The sequence below is a fragment of the Vanacampus margaritifer genome, chromosome 20, assembly GCF_051991255.1.
Source record: "Vanacampus margaritifer isolate UIUO_Vmar chromosome 20, RoL_Vmar_1.0, whole genome shotgun sequence".
Classification (NCBI taxonomy): Eukaryota; Metazoa; Chordata; class Actinopteri; order Syngnathiformes; family Syngnathidae; genus Vanacampus; species Vanacampus margaritifer.
The window spans coordinates 3,572,611-3,593,721 of record NC_135451.1 but is presented as its reverse complement, the minus strand read 5'-3'; the positions used below and the strand labels follow the sequence as shown (position 1 = coordinate 3,593,721).

Sequence of the window (21,111 nt, the reverse complement as noted above, 5' to 3'; positions counted from 1 at the left end):
GTTACAACATTATACAATCCGACTTGGTGGATTTGCATCTCACGCCACTTGGTTGCAGTTTACAGTTGTTAAAAAAAAATTCATAAAGTGTTCATATTAAATTCTGTAAAAAAAAAAATGCTAATGTAATCACGTCCTTGGCAGATCCCAATTTACACGTAACCACTGACATTAGTAACAGAAGCGATGATTAAGACTTCTTTTTACCAAAACCAGTCTTCTCCAATTAGCAAAGTGTGCGCTTGGAGAGAGGGGCAAGGCGGTGTTCTGGCTAGTCGGACCCCCTGCAGAGAAGAAAGGGTGGGGAAAAATACTGTAGATTCCATACCAGGAAATCCATTAGGGCAGGGGGCCTTGTTGGGGCTGACATGCACGCACATAGCAGGCGCCGTGTCTCTTCGGAACAAATCCTCATTAGGTGTCATTTCTAAATGACAATCAGCAAGCGGGGGCAAGAGCATGCAAGCAGCTCAATAACCTGAGCTGAGATTCGAGGAAAACCAAAAAAAGAGAGTGGATTCATTAATTTGGCTGCAGATTTGTTTTCTGTTATTAGTGAACTGGTAAAACTGCTGAGTTGCGTGTGCAAGAAGTGTCACTTTTTGGAAAAAGGTACAGAAAAGACTGAGAGCGCGCACGAGAGAGAGAGAGGTTAATTTGAACATATTAGACAGGGCAGGTTTTTTCATTAAAAAGAGATTGAAGTTGATATATGCCTGTGTGCTCCTGACACACTGTACTCTCTGATTGTGTTAAGTCCTTGACAGAACAAAGGATTGCCACCCCCCCCCCCTCACTTTTCCGCCCTCTCCCTTTCCCCGTCTCTCCCAGACATTGTAGCCGATTGCAGATCAGGAGGAGAAACAGAGACAAAGTGTCACATCACCCTCACCTCCATGTGAATCCGTGCGTCCTTCCTTGTCGCAAAAAGATAGTGCTGGTGACACTTCCGGGGCACGGGCTAGGTGACTACTTCATCAGGAACGCTTGCTTAAATGGGACACAGTAAAAGAGATGTATAAAAATAATTGGTATCGACCACACACATCTGCAGAGCACCAAATCTGACTGCCTATGCCTTGATCAAGTCCACCAAAATAGTGTTACGTCACCTGCGCCACTAGATAGACCTGTTTTTTGCGAGTCTTAAATGTATCTACTGTCACTTCAGAGGCAAGAGAAGACCAAGACATTTGCGGATACTTCAGCTCAAGCAGGTCATTCAGTCCATAGAAGAAAATCCAAGACCACACAACAAAAAGTCCAATGCTGAATTGACTCTCACAAAGTTGAATTTAACAATTGTTCAGAGTTTATATAGCTACACACTCCCCAGATTTATATCAAAACTTTTAAAATACAGTAGTTAAATATTTAATACTGGGAGACATTTTAACTCGTTAAGCAGAGTTAAATTAACACTTATCAGTCTGTTGTCTCGCTCGGTCAGTGTTAGTTTAAACACCATTTAACTTTGAAAATGTTAAAATTACACATTGGGAGTTAAAATTAATTCCCACAAATTTAACTCTGGAATTTTAACACTCCAATGTTTTCTGTGAGAACCAATCATATTGGAAGGTCCTTAATGAAGTATAGTAGAGTGCAAACCTTCATTAACCAATGTATAAGAATAATCCTTGAAATCTACTAACTAGACAAAATCACAAACAAGTATTGGATAAAAACAGAAGAAGGATGAGTTGCAGATGAATTTGGAAGACCAAGATGAGTAGATTGGGCAAACCCTACAAAAACCAGTGTCAAAAATGACCAAACAGGCCGAGACTTGGAATCCCGTTGAGAGACTAAAGAGGGGTTGGCCCAAGAACACCCGGCGAAGGGAAGGGAAGTGGTGGTGCCATTTTTAGAAATCAAACCATCTGTAAGCAATTAATTTTAAATAGCAAAATGGGTTTAAAATGACATTGTTTTGACATCATAGTTTGGGGTTTTATGAAGGTTTAAACATTTAATAAGCAAACATTTTGGGCGGGTCTTGCTCCCTAAACCTAGCCAATAGGGAGGGTTCACAATATTGTCAAGCATTCCATCTCATTGTGCAGACGTACCTAATTATGTGGCCAGTCGGCTTCATTCCCCTGTTTTTTGCCCGCCTCGGGCCACGCTTCAAACCTGTGCTGGGAACAAGAGAAGCAATAATAACAACTGCTCCTTGTCTATTTGGGATCGGCCATTTTGGACACACAGCGCCGACATAAATCTCCCCCTTTTTGTTTTGTTTAGCTCCCCCTTTTTATCTAGTTTTACCTCAGGCCCCGTCTGTCATTCCACGCTGGAGTTATACCTGACCTTTGACCTTAGTTAGCACAGCCCACGGACCTGTTTGGTACACACAAACACACACAGGGGAGATATTGATTGGTGATAGATAGATAGATAGAGCAGGATGGTGCCTGATAAGAAGGCCATATTTGCTGTTTGTTCTAGAGCAAGAAGTGAGATTAAATCACAATGAACAGTCTGCTCTGTCCTTGGCTCTGTCACCACTTGAGACTTTGCACGAGTTTAGGACTCCAGTTTAAGGGATGAGGCCAGACATGGGGTGCCCGGTCTGGCCCCTAGAAGAGCCATTGATTAACATGGCCTCTAATGTTATTCAAGGACGGGTTTTTCTTCTTATGCACAAACCAAGGTTCTTACCATTTCAAGCTTTTAGGTGCTCCATTCGAGCAGCCGACCTTTGTTCTTCCCATGCTGTCTGCTGAAAGGCATTACTGCATGTTAGTAAACCCCACCTCCAGAAAGATGAAGAAAATACCTATAATGCACAAACAAATGGTGGTGAATTATACTTTTTAGCAAAGGCTGTAATTACAGCAGTAATTCCTCACACTATCATACATACAGTATGATATTGTGCTATTAGGGGGAATCAAGTGATCACAACTTTTAATTGTAATTAATCACTTGACTTCAATAATTAACTCACGATTAATCACAAATGTTACATATGTTCTAAAAGTACAATAAAATGTACAATAAAGTATTGTTTTCTTAGTTTAATACTCTTGTTAACATAAAAGTGGAAAAAAATGTTAAACTAATAGAAATAAGGCTGCAATTTTTAGTCATTAACACACTAATTTCATAACAATTGAAAAAATAGAGTTAAAATTAAAAAGATATACTGTACTGTAAAAAAAAAAATTGTGTGCTATTGCTTTGTGTTGAGGTCATTTTTCTGCCACTAGATGGCATAATTGCATTGGTAAGACGGTGACAGCTCAGTGCAGTTTTCTTTTCATATTTAAGAGCAATCTAATCTTTAACATGAAGTAACTTGTGAAATTCTGCACATTTTAAAAATTGTAAAATATAACTTGACCCCAGTCTCCACAAAAATATGCATTATTATTACATTTATTACTGATAACATTTTTACGTGGATGTGTTGTGACTGGAATTCCCCCAGTACAGGCTTTCCAAGTAAAGGGTGATCATTAATTGCGTTAATTAAAATTTAAATTGACTCAGAATTAATGCACTAATTTTGACACCCATATATATATATATATATATATATATATATATATGTGTGTGTGTGTGTGTGTGTGTGTGTAAAGAGACAGACAGACTTCAAGTTAACAAGTTTAATAAGTAAAACTAAGTAAATCAATTAAATAAAATTATAATATACATTAAACAGAATTGTGATAATTTAATAGGTGCCCAGTGAGTTAAGTACACTTCAGTGGAATTGTGTCTTACCAAGAAAAATCATTACTGAATACACCAACTAACTATATCGTTAGTATGTGCAAATTGGAAGTACGAGTGAGGAGCACCTGTGCGGCGCAAGTACTACAAATATACTACGTGCACTAAATAAGTGTTCACATGTGTCAGCCCTGCAGACACGCTCACTCTCCATTTACTCTCATTTGGATGCTTGTGAAGCTCCACAGGTGCAACGTGTGCATTTTTCCGCCGACAAAGCTAAAGTCCAAGCGGCAAGGTGTGGTTCCACGACCCATGCAGGATCCGAAGCGCCATGCGTATGCATGAGAGGTCATGTATGTTGGTCAGTGCGCGCACAGTCTCAAGGGTTGGGAGATTATGCAGACAAAAGGTGCACCTGGTGCTTTAGATTGAGTTTCTCTCCTCCCCTTCCTCCCGCTTCCATCCCCCTCTCTGCATCTCCTCCGGCCATTTCCAATGTCACCATGGGACTTTTAAAAGATTAGCTTGAAGAACCACGCCACTAATAAGTGTCAACAGCTTGGGAACGAGGGAGACTAATGGAGACTGTGTTCCTTACATGAAAACTTCCCGGTGCCATCTATTTATTCTAGATCTACCATCTCTCTGTGTTCTGGTATTTGGTCGTAGCACTGTGCATTTCCTGAAAAGTGTTAATTGACACTCTCATAGATGCATGATTTGAATAATTTTCACCTTTTGGTTATAGTTTGCAATGCTGTAGAATTGCATCATTGCTGAGAGCCATTTGTAAAATGTTGTCTGCCTCATGTAATTAATAAGGAAAACATGAACTAATTAATTATGCATGAGGGCTAAGGTCAATGGACTTTTGCAACTAAGTAGAACTTGCTTGTGCAGTTACAACAAGTACCTCATGACCTCTCATCAGTGTGGGTGTACGCTTTATATATACAGTACAATATATACTGTATGTAGCCTATGCAAGTCATCCTCTCCCTTGAAAAGAGGAGCACAGCTTGCTGTCAGATGTCACTAAGGTGAGAAAACAAAATTCAAGTATGAAGCTACTTTTTTGTGTGCATTTGCAGTCTGGCTTTGGTTACACGTCACATGACACACACCAGCCAATGGAGCTCTTCACACACACGCACACACACCTGTTGTGAACCACTAAAAAGTTAACAACCATCTGTTATTATTCTAATATTTCAAACAGCCAAAACATAATGATGCCTTCTTGTTCTGCGGTCTTTGTACCTCTTTCGTCTGCATGTGTGTGATTGCACGTGAGGATCAGCTTTGTGTGTGTTCCTTTGTCCATTCATGCTCTTGTGGGCATCTAATGTGAGCACCCCACTTCCCCTCCACTCCCCACTCTCTCCCATTTTCCAAAACACATGCACCAACCTTCCCCTCCAGCCCAGTGCATAATAAATGAGGCCTGTGGATAGGTGGAAGAAAAAAGGGGGGGTGCTCCCGCTCTCACCCACTCACTCACTCACTCACTCACTCACTCACTCACTCACTCACTCACTCACTCACTCACTCACTCACACACCCACACTCGACGGACTGTATCATTCCATACAGTTTGGGTCAATACCATTTAACAGCTGTTGCTGTTGCTTTTTTGAATATTCAACACTTAACAAAAGATTCATCGGCATTGTTTAACAGTTGTGCCTCCGGAAACGTAAGAGGAACATTTAGTTCCACTTTCAACTGTTCCGCATTATTGATAGGAAAGAACATTTCAATGGGAGAAAAAGCAAGAGCTAATGTGAGGCAGTTACACATTACCATACTAACAAGGAAGCTACAATTCTCTGTCATCTACTCATATGGCGTTTTACTAATAAATAGTTTATTTATCTGATTTAATTGCAGTTGTTAACTTACTAAACTCTGAATTGCAGGACCCTATTTTGGTAGCCAGGCGCTCATGAGCTCGGCATAAAAACTGCCGCATCTTTATTTTCATGCTGGGGCAGGTCTAGTTTAGTGTTTGTGAATTTAGTAGACTCCACTGCATCTTGCTAGGCATTCTGGCGGACCAAGTGCGTTTTCTTTTACACGTCCACGGCGCACCTGCAAATTTTGTACTAAAGGTAGATTAAACTTTAGATCTGATCTGAGGTTGTCTAAATTGTGGCGCAAGTGGTGTTAATGTGATTTTGATGGCTTTGATCAAGGCCAAGAGTGTGCGTGCGACTTAACGGCACTGATTTTGAAGGGAATGAGGAGAGCCGCTTTGATTGGCCGGGAGTCGGCTGCGTTCTATCCCACAATGGCGCAAACGCCAAGGAACGCCTCTTTCTTTCCACCTGTGTCCATCTACCAAAATGTTAAAAGAAAGAAAACTCCATGCATGTGCACAGTTAGACAGTCCTAGTATTTCATGTTTCAAAATGAATCTTGACACGACAAAAATAAATAATTGAAATTTACATATATAAAAATAAAGCCCATGGACAGACCGAAATTAAGCAGTTTTGGGTTTTTGTTTTTTTTTGGGGGGGGGGGGGGTCCAAATTGTAGCCTTTGAAAATTGCATTCTACTACATTGTGATGTCTATTTGAATTTGGTTAATTGTTCAAACTTGCTACAAAAAAATTGATATTTTTTATTTGTCTGTATTCATGGTTCTCCTCATTCTCATCACCATTACGCTAAAATGCAAAACACTAATTTGTCAAATACTTTACAAAGAAATTAGTTAATAGGAGTGCGTATTTGTGAATACTGCGACTGTGAAAACTCAATTTCCTTCATTTTTCTCTCCCTCTATATATCCATCGATTGTGTCTGTTGTGTGTGAGCTTTCAACAGCAGATTTAGAGAATAAAGTTACATTTTAAGGTTTATTAAGGCCTTACTTTTGGAAAATATAATTTAAGAATTGGCATTCGGCACACACCTAAAATAAACAAGACAAATAAAAACTAAATGTGAGTCATTTATACATTGTCATTGCAGCAGGGAACGGTTCTCAATATTTGGAAACACTGAGCAATTTATATACCCTTATTGTAAAGTGGTTACTCGCAACCTCCCTCTGAGCCATTGCAGTGTCGCTAAGGAAGGCACGTTCATTCATAAGCTGTTTTTTTTTTATGAGTGCATGTAAAACTGTAAAAAATCCTCCCACCTCCTGCAGCTCTATTCCTGTTTTTTATTAGATAATCAGAAAAGGGCGCACACACACACATATGCACAGGTGGGTGCGTGGAATCAGATGAGAGAATTTCTTAATAATATAATATGCATGTGGAAGCCGCTGCTGTTTGATGAATACTAAAATCGAATTTCTCAACCTGACAACACTGGCAAAAAAGGGGGAAATAATTAATAACACATTTCTCTCTGCCCATTGTTCATGCAGCGGTGCTGTGATGTGGACACATACACACGTGAGCGTCCCTCAGCGTCTCCAAAGCCTGGAAGAGTTCATAATGAGAATAGAGCCCTCATACGGCCAATCACTTGGAAGTAATTATCAGTAATGATCCGCCTGTGACTGATCTATTTTTACCTGATGATCAAAACCAGAGCTCATCTCACATCTATATCCCGTCACATTCATTATAGACCCAAACGCTTACATTCATCTCTGCCAACACCACCTGTCCATGCATGGAGCTCCTCGCACCTCAATTCACTGGAATGCAGGAAACACAAAATTATAACATTGGCCAAATTCATGCATTTTCAACAGCTGAACTCATATGAAAAGGAAACTACACTGTGGACTCATTGCCAGTTGATAGGCACACCATTTTAATATGTTCATGCTATAAAGTTTACTCACTGGAAAAATAAAAACATAAAGAGGTAAACCGTGTGTACAAAAATATAAATGAGGGCTTGTGGTAGAGTTTAATTGAATATATACATAATTCAGTGGCTTTCTGTTTGGGGGGTGGGTCATGTGGCTTCACTGCCCTCCTTGATCGTCCTCAAAGCAGACAGCAGGTCGCCATGATAGACAGCAGCCATACGTCTTACTCACATTGCCATGACGTATTTACAATACAGTAAGTACAAGGAAAATCTGCTATTACTAGTAGCTGCAAATCACTAGTCGACTCACAGCTAACTGATGATGAAATATGCGTTAGTATTCTTTTAAAACTAGATTTTACAGATATTTGGTTGACAGTGAACTCATCGCTCACTATCAAGTAGGCAAGCAAGTGGGGATTTTTTTTTTTAAACAAAACTATCACTAGTATTAATAGGGTTATTATAATTACTTATTTTCGGTTTACTTTTTATTTTTGGTAGTAACGCGACGAACAACGCCAACAAGGAAGCTGTTTGCTCTAAGCTGTGAAGCTGCATTTCCCTTCCAAGAGGGGAAAAGCAGAGGACACAAAATCACACAACCTAGTCATGTTTATGGTTTTGTTTTATTAACTGCTGAATTAAAGCATGTTTTCCTACCCACTGGTCTCCAACTCACCGATATTTTTCGCTGAGTTCCTCGAGCCAAAGTCAGCGGGGGAGGGACGGCAAGCTATGCCGCGCAGGGCTTTACTCGGCAGGCAGGCTCGAGGACCACACACCGCTGAGTCGCTGAAGACGTCGCTTCCTTCCCAGAGCCGAGCCTGGAAGCTTCGCGCCAATCGTACTGATATACATATTATACATTAATATGCACATTAACATATTCATATAGTACATGAACATTTAAAATGTATAAATTACGTGGAAATTGGAATGTGTGTGTGTGTATGTGTGTGTGTGTTTGTAGGCTTTTCACAAGCTACAACATTAAAGAAAACGCGCGAGTTAAAAAAAAGAAGCTCGTATAGGATAAAAATGAATTACGTTAGGATAAAAATTAATTACGTTTCTGCTTGTTTTACGTTATCTTCAGCTCTATCTCCCAACAGTAATCTATCTGCTTTTGTGTTTATATTTCTTGCATCCAATTTTTTTTTTCCCATTTCAAATTTCAAAACAAATATTCCACATACATACATACATACATATATATATATATATATATATATATATATATATATATATATATATATATATATACATACATATATACGTATATGTACACATACATATATATACATATATACGTATATGTACACGTACACATACATATATATACATATATACGTATATATATGTGTGTGTATATATATATATATATATATATATATATATATATATATATATATATATATGTGTGTGTGTGTATATATATATATATATATATACACACACACATATATACATATACATATATATATATATATAGTTTTTGCTACATCAAAAAAATTGCTGTGTATGTGTGTGTCACTTTGCAGACGAATACAAGCTGTCCGAGATTGAAGAGGGATGAAGCAGGATCCTGCTGCTTCTTTTCGCCACCATTAACCTACAGGAGAGGGACCTGTGTGGGGCATGCACACACACACTGGTCCCTGGGAATTGCCTCAGCTGTTGTCCCTGAGCTTGTCCTCGTCCTCATGCTTCAGCCCTAAAGCTTTATCTGGCAGCCCTGGTTCCTCAGGGCGCTGTACTGGGGCCCCTGGCAGCTGACTGCAGGTTCCCAGCCAGGATTAAGCCTCTTAATGACAGCCACTCTGTGATGATTTACACTGCATTACTGTACACACCAACGACCACCCCGTCTTGCTAATGGTTTCTTTACTCTTGAGCCTATTTTTCTTCCTGTGTTTATTGTTCTTTGCTTCCTGCCTTTGAAGAGATGATATAATTAAATTATATAGCTGACCAAAAATATATCCCCAAATGTATAGAAATTACTCATGGGACGGCAGTACAATTATTTTTACAAATAGGATTTATTTATTTAATTGGAAGCTGGTGATTTTTGTGTGTTGGAAATGGTAGGCTACTCTGTACATGCAGTGCCTATCTGTTTCAGCTGAGCTTTATGGCCTACATCAGTCTAATCATTCAAGGCTTAACCCTCCTGCTGAGTGAGCTCTCAGGCAGACATCTCCTGTTTTCTTACACCGGGGCTTAGCCATGTTTTGACTTTGCCATCAGGCACCTGGATAGGTGGCACACAGAGGTCCTCCATCAGGTGGTACGAGAGCCCCCCCAGCCTGACTCCCCACCAACCTAACCCTGGGAATGAGGGGGTAGGGAGGGCTGATGATGGACACAGTGGCTCTGGTGTGTTGGGAGCAGCTTATAAAAGAGAAGGTCCAACGTGGTGTTGGTGTGTGTTATTTAAACAGGCTCTGTTTGACTGACAGGTCTGATACTGTGTAAAGGCGGGGGGAGATGGGGTGGTATTTTGGGGTGAGTGAGCAAGTGCTCGGTAAAGAGAGGAGAAAAGGGGGTTGGGGGGTTGTTGTTGAATTCAGGTTACTTTGTGTGTGTCGTGAATGCAGGGGAGGTGTGTGTGTGTGTGTGTGTGTGTGTGTGTGTGTTGGGGGGGGCAGTGAGCTTTTAATTACCAGGGCAGAAGCAGATGTAGCAGAGTGGTACCCCCACCACACACACACATGCTCCTTAGCAGCTGGAAGTCATCAAATGTGTGCATTTTTTAAGGACAGCAGCCTTAAAGCATTGTTTAAATGATGTTCACAGTCACACTAGTGGCACTTCTTAGCTGCACCATCACGTGTGCGTGTTTTAAATACAATCCAATTTCCTCATCCGTTTTGTTACTACTGCTGCATTTTCATTCCCCGTGCAGTTAATAGCATCCAACATAAAGGCGGTCAAGTCATTTTGTATCATCTGCGCTGGTGTCAACTGCCTTTAAATCAAATAGTGTTACGTGCCCTCTAGAGACTGGGAACTGTTAAATATTTTCACAGGTTTTAATATGTTCTTCCTCCCAAAGAGCCACATATATGGTTACTAGTCTCCCTACTGCTAACTTAGCATTATCACAAAAACAAACGTGTCGACTCTCCATAATGTTTCTTGCCTGTGGGATTTGATAGTGTTTCACATTATAAACAAATTGCAATTATTTACACAGAAGAGAACATTATTCACAAATAATAAATGTATAAAAAAAACAATCCTGCATTGCTGTTTCGAAAGAAGCAGCGTTATTTATTTTTTAATGCTTTGGTATAGGAGGTTTCGTAGTGGCAGGTTTGTGGAAAGTCATTCAGAAGTAAGATAGCACTTACATTTTTGTACAGTTTACTGAAAAGTAGCTGTGAACGTGTTACACGTGTCTTGTCAACTATCTCCTTAAAAAGACAGGCACGCTTGTTACTTAATCCAGAGTTTTTCTTTAATTTGCGATCTGAAATACAATGTCAGTTCCCCCGCCCACCATTATTTTGTTACTTGTACAAACGGATACAAACATTTTGTGCATGGCTGAAAACCCTTGGAGTAGAAAACATCAAGAAAAACAGTGTGAAACCTTTATAAAAAAAAAAAAAGAAAAGAATAGAACACAATGTCCCTGCATATATAAAAATAAATTAATACTTTGTGTGTCCAGTAAACCTCCAACCTTTTCTGCCCCCCCACCCAAAAATCACATACCAAACTGAGGCTTCATTGGTTTTCCTTCACACAAACCCTTATGTACACCATCAGCCAATGAGGAAAAAGATATATTTACATTTAACGAGGTAAAAACGAACCCCACCCCCACCCTTTAAACTATCAACTTAAAAACACGTGAACCAGAATAAAAATCAATCAAAGGGCTTACATGAAATCAAAAGAAGGAAACCAAACTTTACACAACTGGACAAAGTGATGTTAAATAGCAACATCTGTGGGCTTGGAGGATATAATCATCTCACACCCGTTACATAAACAAATAAATAAAATAAAAAAAAACAATACAAAAGTTAGCTTTAATATTGGAGACTATAGCACAATAACGTTTCCTGGTTTTAAGTGACAAGACATCAGAGTGTTTCATAATCTGTTACCTTGGCAACGCATCTTAATTGCCAGCAGCTTAAAGAGAGAGTGAGAGAAATACAAGAAAAATAAATCACTTGGCCTCAGGCACTTTGGGCGTGGACGCTGATTGGCCAATCCTGACTCTTGTGGATTTTTATTGGCCGCTGCTGTCGGCCATTTAGGTCCTGCGTGCTGGAGAGGTAGATACAGCTCGGGGGCTCATTCGAGAAGGATGACCACTTCCACATGTTGACACACAACAGTATGTGGATCCACGCGTCCGTCTGAACGATCAGATTTTGTTGTAGTTCTTCCTGTGAACATTTGTGCCCTCTCATGTGTGGCCCAGAGAGGAAGGAAAGAATCATAAGCAGGCTTCAGCGGTGACTGAGCCAGACTTGCCTCTATGACGCAAAGGAAGGCAGAGCGGCATAGTGGGAATGTGTGGAATATCTTCGTCCTTTTAGGACCACTGCCAGACAGATGGCAAACATGCATCTGCTACTTTAGAAGGGATTCGGTCTTCTTTTCTTCTTAAAAAACATACTGTGTGCTTTTTGTTTTTTGTGTTTGCAGCGTTGCTAGCATGTTTGCAGAGAGGCCCCTGAGAGAGTGACACAGCAGAAAGACCAGACCAGGGATTGGATGAGGTGGGATGAAAAACATCTTTGACGAAACAGGTGCAACGATTATGACATAAAAAGAGTTTGTAATGTAGTATTTGTCCCATCAAGAGTACTGGAGCACCAGGACGGGCTTGGTGGTTGTTGATGGAAAAAATGTGGCCAGTGTATAGGACTGCAGCAGGTCTTGATGATGCTGCATTAGCTGCTGCGCAAAAAAAGACATGAGGGGGTGGAGTAGGGAATGAAGAGGGGGAATAATGGTGTGAAAATTGTCGAGAGCAGACAATTATTTCTATTCTAGACAAGAGACGAGGAAGGGACAGATGAGTGAAGTCAATGCAAGTGCTCCTAGAAAGATGACAAATACAGGGAAGAGAGGAGAATGATTAAATAATTTATTGTATTGAAGGATAAAGTAGCGGAACCGTGTGTGTGTGCCATACCGCTGAGGGTTGGGATGCCAGCAGCTGCTGGAACTGCTGCTGCTGGAGAAGCCTCTGCTGGTCCGCTAAGCTGAGCCGCGCAGAACTAACACAGGAAACAGGAGCAAGTTGGATATTTGTTTCACAACAAAGTACATTCAAGTTTAAACTTTCTGTCTTTCTTTTGGTTGGAGTATATAAAAGGTAAAAATAATCAGCAAATGATTTTGATTGAGGATTTTGACTGATGTTGCCCTGATAATCATAAGGCCTGTGATTAGCAATTGGAGAGTGGGCAGTTCTTATAGCAATTTAAAAAAGATACTTCACAGCTTGAAAATAATACTGCACACACAAAAGATAATGCCTACACTACCTGCTATTGACAGGTAAGGTTGCAGCTCCCGTTGAGTGTGGACTTCCGGTTCCCGCCGGCGTCTGGATCACTCCGTTCAGAGCGCTAGCCATGCCCCCCATGCCAAGTGTGTTTCCGGTACCAAAGGTGCCCATCAGTCCGGACATGCCTCCCAGCCCGGCCGGGCTGGTCCCTGCGGCGATGATGCCGTTCAGTTGTGGCTGAGGTGGGCTTTGGGAAAGCGAGGGGGGGGTTGAGAGGGAAGAGGTAGAGCCGCTACTGCTGTGGCCGCCGCATGATGCATTGTCCTAGAAGGAATACAAATATTGAATGAATGATACAGAGGGGGACATGTGTCAACTCTGTAATCTTAAGCAAGACGATGACATCTTACTATGCCTTCCTAATAAAACTGAGGTCATGAAAAAAAAAAAACATGCTACGGGAACATGAACGGTCTTTTAAAAATTGGCGATTTGAAAATGCATTTGCGGCCTGTCAAGGACATGTGCCAAATGTTCATATGGTAATAACACGTAACCATTAAGACATTCCAGGAAAATTTTCTGAAAAATTTGAATGACAATCTAGACAACCAAAAAATATCAGACAAAGCAAGCTCCAATTGTTTCTACCAAATGTTATTCAACAGCCAGCTTTCAATAATTGATTTGAATGACTCTCAATCTATGAAAATAACAAATTTACCATAAAATTGTTGGCTCATGTTGAGATCTAAAACAATTTAATTTGAAAGTCTGAACCAGTAACTGACTCTTGTTCTGCATGACATATTGTTACGCCACTGTGTAAAGTAGTTGAAGGGGAAGTCAACCCAAACATTTTCTTTACAATAAATAATATACAATATGTGCCCTTCAAAAGTCTAAAAACAGCTTTCTGATTAATGTTGCGTTTGTAGAATTTGAGTTAAGCAGCAAAATCCACCCATTTTAATCTATCTCAGGGGGCGGCCATTTTGTCACTTGCTGTCGACTTAAAATGACGTAAAAAATGCTTAGGGCTCAGGTACCGACCAATCATGGCTCACCTGTTTTCTAAAGCTGAGCTGCAATTGGTTATTATTGTTTGTTTATTGAACATATAAACTAGTAACAGAAATAATATGATTCCAAGTAAAAGCTATTAAAAAGAAGAGAAACGTTCTACATACATAGTCACCTGAACCATGAGCATCTATGATGTCATTTTCAGTCGACAGCAAGTGACAAAATGGCCGCCCCCTCAGATGACAGAAAAAAAAGTATTTCATAAACAAAGTATTCATCAGAATACCGTGTTTAGACTAGTGAGGCTGCATAGAACATATTTTTGTTAAGAAAATTAGAGCTGTGTATCAATTGTAATTTTCTCATCAGTTCAGTTTGATTTAGATGTTTTTTCTGATTTAATTCACTTCAGTTCAATGGAACATCAATCATTCTTAAATATCAAGGACATGATAATAAAAAAAAACTCCACAAACATCCAATTCAAAATTAAATTTTGCAGAGACTAACTAAGTAGGCTAACTGGTTAAAGGATGTATTTATTAATGAAAGTAACACATATAATCACTTAAGTGTTATACAAACATTGACATCAGCATGGATGAGATGAAATTGTTTTCATGATTCTAAATTAATAAGTGTTACTTTAAATTAAAAATAATTTGAATTGTCACAAAGTGCATTAATTCAGGTCTTTAATAAATGTAAGAAAATATTTTTTAATTAATGTAAACAGTAAGATACAACAAAAATCTGCCTTTAAAATATATTTTCTTGTTAATTTAGGGAAGAAAGATATATTAAAATAATCTATTCATGGTTTTATGAATCAATATCATGCTCGAAAAGGAAAATCGATTCAATATAGACTATTCCATTTTTTAAACTTAGCCCTAAAGAATTTTTGGGTTGACTTCCCCTTTAAATGTGTGCCCTTTGTAACCTCGAAACTTTTTATTTTGTGATCACAAAATTTCATACAAGTAAACCCTTTAGCATGTGTTTTTTAACGTAGTAAACAGGAAGCTGATGACATCATGATTTAAAATATGATTTACCTGAGCTGCCACAGGTAAAGATGAGTCAGAGGCTCCTCCCTTTACATCTACAACACAATGTTATCAGAGTAAATTAATTAAACCAGAGAACCAGTGTTCTACCATTTAGAAGAAATGTTTTTTATCTTAAGTTATCAATAGGGAATAGTGTGTATACCAGAGGATGCTGAGGTGGGTGTGAAAGGCACTGATAGCTGAGCACTGAGAAGTTGCAGTCGCTCTTTCTTCATAGTGAGCGTTTTAATCTGCTCCTCCAGCCTCCTGTTCTCCTCCTGCAGCTGATGGAGAGACTTGAGCATGCCCACCACTGAAAGCGGGAAAACAGACAGCATTTGACTGTTTATGGACTGGACTGTTTATGAGTTTGCATTTGCTCCTTCAAACTGGCACCGCTGACAATAAAAGAATGCGACACTGCACAGACTTCATATGGTATGGTTTCACTAGCCACTGACTGATTTGACATATAGATTCCAGAGGGAGGTCAGAGGCCAAGATCAGCCACAGCATACCAACCCAGCGCTGTCTGACTAGAGGGCGGGACTTGCCAAACAAGAACTTAAACCTGAGTAGGCCAGACCAAGGCCAACCTTCCTCTTTCCGCAAAACGAATCCCTGTAAAGGATGTCGATGGGTGTGTTGCTTCTCACCATCTCCCTGCGCGCCCTGCTGCAGGAGGAAGCTGTGCCCCTCATTCCACTGCCTCTCCAGGAGCTGCTCAATGGTGGTGGCCACCGGGGGCAGCGTCTCGCCGCCGCTCCCCCCAGCCCCTAGCAACCCGAGCCCCGGTCCCGGCAACGATCCTGACGTGTCATAGCGGATCTGCAGGCCGCCAATTGGCGAGCTGAATCAAAGGGAGAGCCAGAGAATGCGAGCGCAGAGAGAAAAGGAGCGATAGAGAGGTCAATGGGGAGATTAATGATCAAACATAAATGTCAGACAAACATAGAAACTGCTGGCTATAAAACTACATCAATTTGTTGTTACAGTGGCCTCTAATGAACAGGGGCCAAGCTGTGTGTGTGTGTGCTCGTGTGTGTGTGTGAGAGAAAGACAGAGACGGTAGGACATGCAAAATGAGATAGATGATGGAAGCAGACTTTGTTGACAACTTGAATATTGGCATGTATTTTTTAAAACTATGTTTCCCACTTTTGTATCACTCCTCATGCACACACAAGTTCCATGAAAAAGCTAATATTACATTCACGTACAAAAACTCAACATAAAAATTTGCTGGCTTTATTTGAAATAGCTAAATATGTACAATAATTACATTACAATATACAGAAAAATAAAAAGTGTTTGTGAATAAATACCAAAATGACATCACCAACCTTCAAGTGAAATTATTCATCACACAAAAATACAAAACAAAATAAAGGATTTCTGTCATTAATATTCCCATCTTGACCGAAGCTTCCGAACATTTCCCGTGTGAGTAAAACAAGAAAAATTCAAATGCAGTAGAAGGATGGTTACCACCTTTAAAAACACAGGTTATCGTTGGCTGACAGAGCAAGAACTGCCTGTAGGCGTGTAGGAGCTAAATGGGAGTGTGTGTGTGAGTGTATGTGTGTGTGTGTGTGTGTGCGTGGCATGAGAGGAAGAAAGAGGAGATGGGGGGCCAGCAGGGGGAAAAGCAGAGAGGGGGGATGGGTGAAGGGGGGGGTCAGTTTGGAATGTAAATGGGGATGGAGGGAGAGAGAGCATCTGTGTACGTGTGTGTGTGTACTCACCGCGGTGTGGTCTTGGGAGAAGCCCTTATGGAGAAGCCCTGCACACCGACACTGCTGTCTCCAGCCTCCTGATCTACAAACACATCATATTTACCATATATTTACCATTAAAATCCAGATACACTTTGGAGAAAAAGTAAAATAAAGTAAAATAATATATATATATATATATATATATATATTTAAAACTGTGTTAACTTCAGGGAAGTATTTATTTCCATTTTTTTGTAAACATAACTTCATAAGAGATTCTGCAGACCCTGGGAACTCTCTGCACCTTTTGTTTTTGTTTGAAATTTAAACAAAGATACAGAAAGTGAACGTTTTAACATTATTTTTTAAATTTTGGGAAACTTTACTTGCTGTAGAAAACGATAGGAAACTATTTACATGTTTAAGTGTTCTTTTGAATTTTTAAGACACGCTGATGATCCTGGGAGCTGAACTTTGTTAGAATGTTTTAAGATAATTAAAAAAAAAAAAAGTCAACATTTTGCAAACTTAAAAAATTGTTCAATTAAAATATGCTGAAAGGAGAAGTCAACCAAGATTTTTTTTCTTGACAATAATACCTTCTATCCAGCCCCACTAGTGTAAACACAGTATTCTGATTAACATTGAGTTTGTGGAATATGTACAAATAAAGCAGCAAAATCCACCTGTTTTTATCCATCTCAGGGGGCAGACACTTTGCCACATGAAGCTCAGCCATGATTGGTTGTTACCTGAGCCCTCAGCAACTGTGATGTCATTTTCAGGTCCTCTGAGATGGACAAAAACAGCTCGATTTTGCTGCTTAACTCATATTCTACAAAGGCAATATTGAATCTGAATGCTGTGTTTAGACTAGTGGGAGCACATACAAAATATTTCTGTTAAGTATATTTTTGGGTGAAATTTTTATTTAATTTTTTTATTTTTCCAGTCCAGTTATTAACCCCCTCCTTAATACTACTACTACTACTACTACTACTAATAATAATAATAATAATAATAGGTATCAGACCTGATAAAAAGCATATCGGTCTACCCCTAACTCTCCCCTAATTGTGATAAAATAAATCAAGCTTGCCTCTCTCTCCCTTGATAAAAAAAAAAAAAATACACACATTACAGCAGATAAAAATGGTGGATTTACTTTCAATAATCTTCATTCTATCAATCTACCTATCAATCAAAATCAGGTGAGAATTTGCTTTGGCCTTTTGTGCAAATGTCAGCAACAGAAAGCATTGGGGCAATATCATCATCATCATCATCATCATCATCATCAAACTGCACAGAGCAAAACTTGGATTCTCTTTGTACCAATCACACGACAAGCGCTCTCTTTCTCCTTCTGTCCAGTGGGCCTTGCCCACTCGCTCTCTTATGTATCCGCCTTCCTCTGGGCCGCTGGCCAGACGCTTCTTTTCATTTCCCTCAGAGAGAGTAATGAATCACACATGCACACACTCACGCACACTTTTGCATTTACATGCTAGCACTAAACACCCCTCTACTTAAGACAGTCAATCTAAGCATTTACCCTACTGGGTCAGTGCCATAGTCCTTCGTTCAACTTGTTTTTTTCCTAATGTGTGTTTCCTTCGTAACCCTTTGCATCCTGGCGCCTCCCACCACACACACAAAAAGCAACGAGAGACGGCTGCCAAAGTAAATGTGCGCACTTCCACACAAATGCGACGCACACGCCTGTTTGCACACACACGACGGGATGATAAACCTGTACCATACAGGAACAGACACAAATTCATAATGTCTAAATGTGCAATTTGATTAACTGAATTCATTTAAATTTTAACTAATAATATTTAAATAATTAATAATACTTTGCATAAATAGTTTTATTATCAATTAATCGTCTTGCTTTTTTTTTTTTAAATGTATATGTATGTACCACTCCTATAATTCCAATGCATTTGGTTGTCTATCAAATATTGTTAATTATCTTGACTTTTTTTTTTTTACATTTAGTTTTTCATATTGTGTGTGGATTTGTACTGAGAAATACAGCATAGGGAGAACCACACATAAAAATAAATAACACAAAGTGTATTTTGTATTTGTATTTTGGGGGCGAATCCATTGATAATATTCATAATTAATCACGCACTGAAAATATTTTAATATTAATGTTAATCAACTAAAAAGTGTGAACTTGGGGCATTTTTTGGCAATTGTGACATTTTCTTGAATAAAGTCTACACATATGAAGTGATAAGATGGAATAGTCCATTGGATGAGAAAGGACTGTGAACACTTGAAACGATCATGATAGATTAAGCATTTTTTATGCTTTAGGAGCGTGAATTAAAACAAAAAACAAAAACAATGACTTTGAAATTTTTAAAGAAATTAGTAGAAAGTATTTGAGACGCTTGAGGGTCCCCTTGAAATCTTGGGGTGTCGAGGCAATTGCAAAAACATGCATTAAATGTTTTCAAAATTCCAAACAGTGTATGTATATGCACATTTTGCAAGCAATTAAGAGAAATGTCTTTGAATATATGATTTAATCAGTTGTAAACATTGCGTTGGTATGAAGGTGGAAGAGCTGTGTATCATATCTAACACATAGACTTGCATTGCTCCCTCGCACACATATAAACACACACACACACACACACACACACACACACACACACACACACACACACACACACACACACACACACACACACACACACACACACAGCCCCTGTCAGCCTGATTAGTGAGTTAACCTGCGGGTCAGAGAGGATCTGACTGATGATGGCGGCATCAGACATCCTAAGTTTTCTCTGATTCATTCTCAAGCAAATGTCTTGTTTCACAAACAAATTACTCACATTTTGAAAGGCCTCTAATCATCACCGGAAGACAAGAAAACAATCTGAACTCCCTTCAGGAGAAACAAAAAGTGTGTAAAACTCAAGGAAGAAAGGGGTGGGGGGTAGGGGATTGGGTCACTCGAGCTAACGGGGAGGAGCTTGAGAATTTCACCAGCGTTGACCAATGACCTTTCTGCGGGGCCACGAGGAGGGGGTGGTGACAATACATTATCCCCCCCACCACCAACCCCCACCGCCTAACCCTCCGATCTCTCTCACACACACATGATTGTGTCACATGGGTAAGCTCCATACCTGCGGGTGAGGCCTCCGACTGGGCGATGAGCGCTGCCATGGCAGAGTTTGGATTCAGACGGTTACCAAACATATGTGTGGGCGCCAGATTGAATACTGAACCTGGAAGGACGCTCACCTGAAGACAAAAAGACACAGAAACAAGAAAAAGTTACAAAAAGCCTCATTGTGCAGTTTGGCATGATTTTTTTATGCATCGTGAACAGTACAATTCCAATTTTTCAAATCTGACCCAGCCCTCTTTCATATGTGGATATAAATCGGATGTGTATGCAATATGTCTATAGTATGAACGCTTAGTACACATCCAACCTTTTTGTCATAAAAAGACGAAAATGTGCTCCGCGCGGGAGGGAGCAAGGTTGTCGCATACAAATCTTTGTAGAATTGATTATCCAGTCAATTACTCAAGCTGATTAATTGTCCTGATGATAACATATCAAAATCAACATTGCTCAATATGTAATCGACTTATTAACTTTTTGCTGTGTGGAAATTCTGTTGCGCTCATCCAGTAGTGATTCTGACTCCCCCCATATATAGACACACAGACTTTACTCACAATTCAGAAACATCAATATAAAACAACAGAACATGAATCCTAGAAGAAGGAAAAAAAAAAGTACATGTGGGTTGTCTACAAACAAATAGTAATCAATTATAACTCATTTTATAAACAGTATATGACCATCTTTCCTAAACATGTCTCTCACATACTGTAACTCTGATCACCATGAATACAAGCCTACTTAACTAAAGCATCTCACTGAACTTCATACTAACCTAAAGAATTTACAGAGGATCATAAAGTCACTCACTCATTCTCATTGTCAAAATAATTTGGACAATATTCCATCAATGTAAAAAAGAATCTATTTAATTGGAAACACTCAGTAAAATGTATCATATATTTATCATACCAAATTTTGGTATTCTTTTTTCAATTTTTTTTTTTTATAAAATCAATATTTTCAGAAATTATTTAAGAGGCTGTTAAAATAAATTTGATATATTGAAAACTAAACAATTTGAAAGGAATATAATTACTGAATGTGAGAACGCTTTTAATTAATTTGCAATTTGTATGAATATAATTAGCTGTTAGTCTCAATAACCTTTTAATTATAGCAATAATAGTGCTTATATAGTTGGGGTAAGATAATACAGTGTATGGTGGATGGAAAAAGTCCAAACGACTGTTCAAATG

General features: G+C 39.3%; 1 protein-coding gene and 1 long non-coding RNA gene across 6 annotated transcripts in view; both read right to left on the bottom strand.

The window, feature by feature from the left end:
• Positions 1 to 892: 892 nt before the first annotated feature.
• LOC144040484 (uncharacterized) lies at positions 893 to 3,084 on the bottom strand. Its single transcript, XR_013289747.1, has 3 exons — positions 2,665 to 3,084; positions 2,073 to 2,343; positions 893 to 990 (listed from the first exon to the last, which is right to left on the bottom strand). It is a non-coding gene; the product is annotated as an uncharacterized LOC144040484 (long non-coding RNA).
• Positions 3,085 to 10,909: 7,825 nt separating this feature from the next.
• Positions 10,910 to 21,111, bottom strand: part of mllt10 (MLLT10 histone lysine methyltransferase DOT1L cofactor) — a 52,319-nt gene continuing 42,117 nt past the window's right edge. For all 5 annotated transcript variants that reach the window (XM_077554378.1, XM_077554380.1, XM_077554379.1 and 2 more), the window contains 8 exons: positions 19,905 to 20,022; positions 16,777 to 16,849; positions 15,688 to 15,881; positions 15,195 to 15,344; positions 15,038 to 15,084; positions 12,991 to 13,277; positions 12,636 to 12,720; positions 10,910 to 12,540 (listed from right to left, as the gene is read on the bottom strand). In XM_077554378.1, the coding sequence (XP_077410504.1) occupies positions 12,526 to 12,540; positions 12,636 to 12,720; positions 12,991 to 13,277; positions 15,038 to 15,084; positions 15,195 to 15,344; positions 15,688 to 15,881; positions 16,777 to 16,849; positions 19,905 to 20,022 (969 nt within the window). In that variant the 3' untranslated portion in view covers positions 10,910 to 12,525. The remainder of the gene's footprint in view (positions 12,541 to 12,635; positions 12,721 to 12,990; positions 13,278 to 15,037; positions 15,085 to 15,194; positions 15,345 to 15,687; positions 15,882 to 16,776; positions 16,850 to 19,904; positions 20,023 to 21,111) is intronic.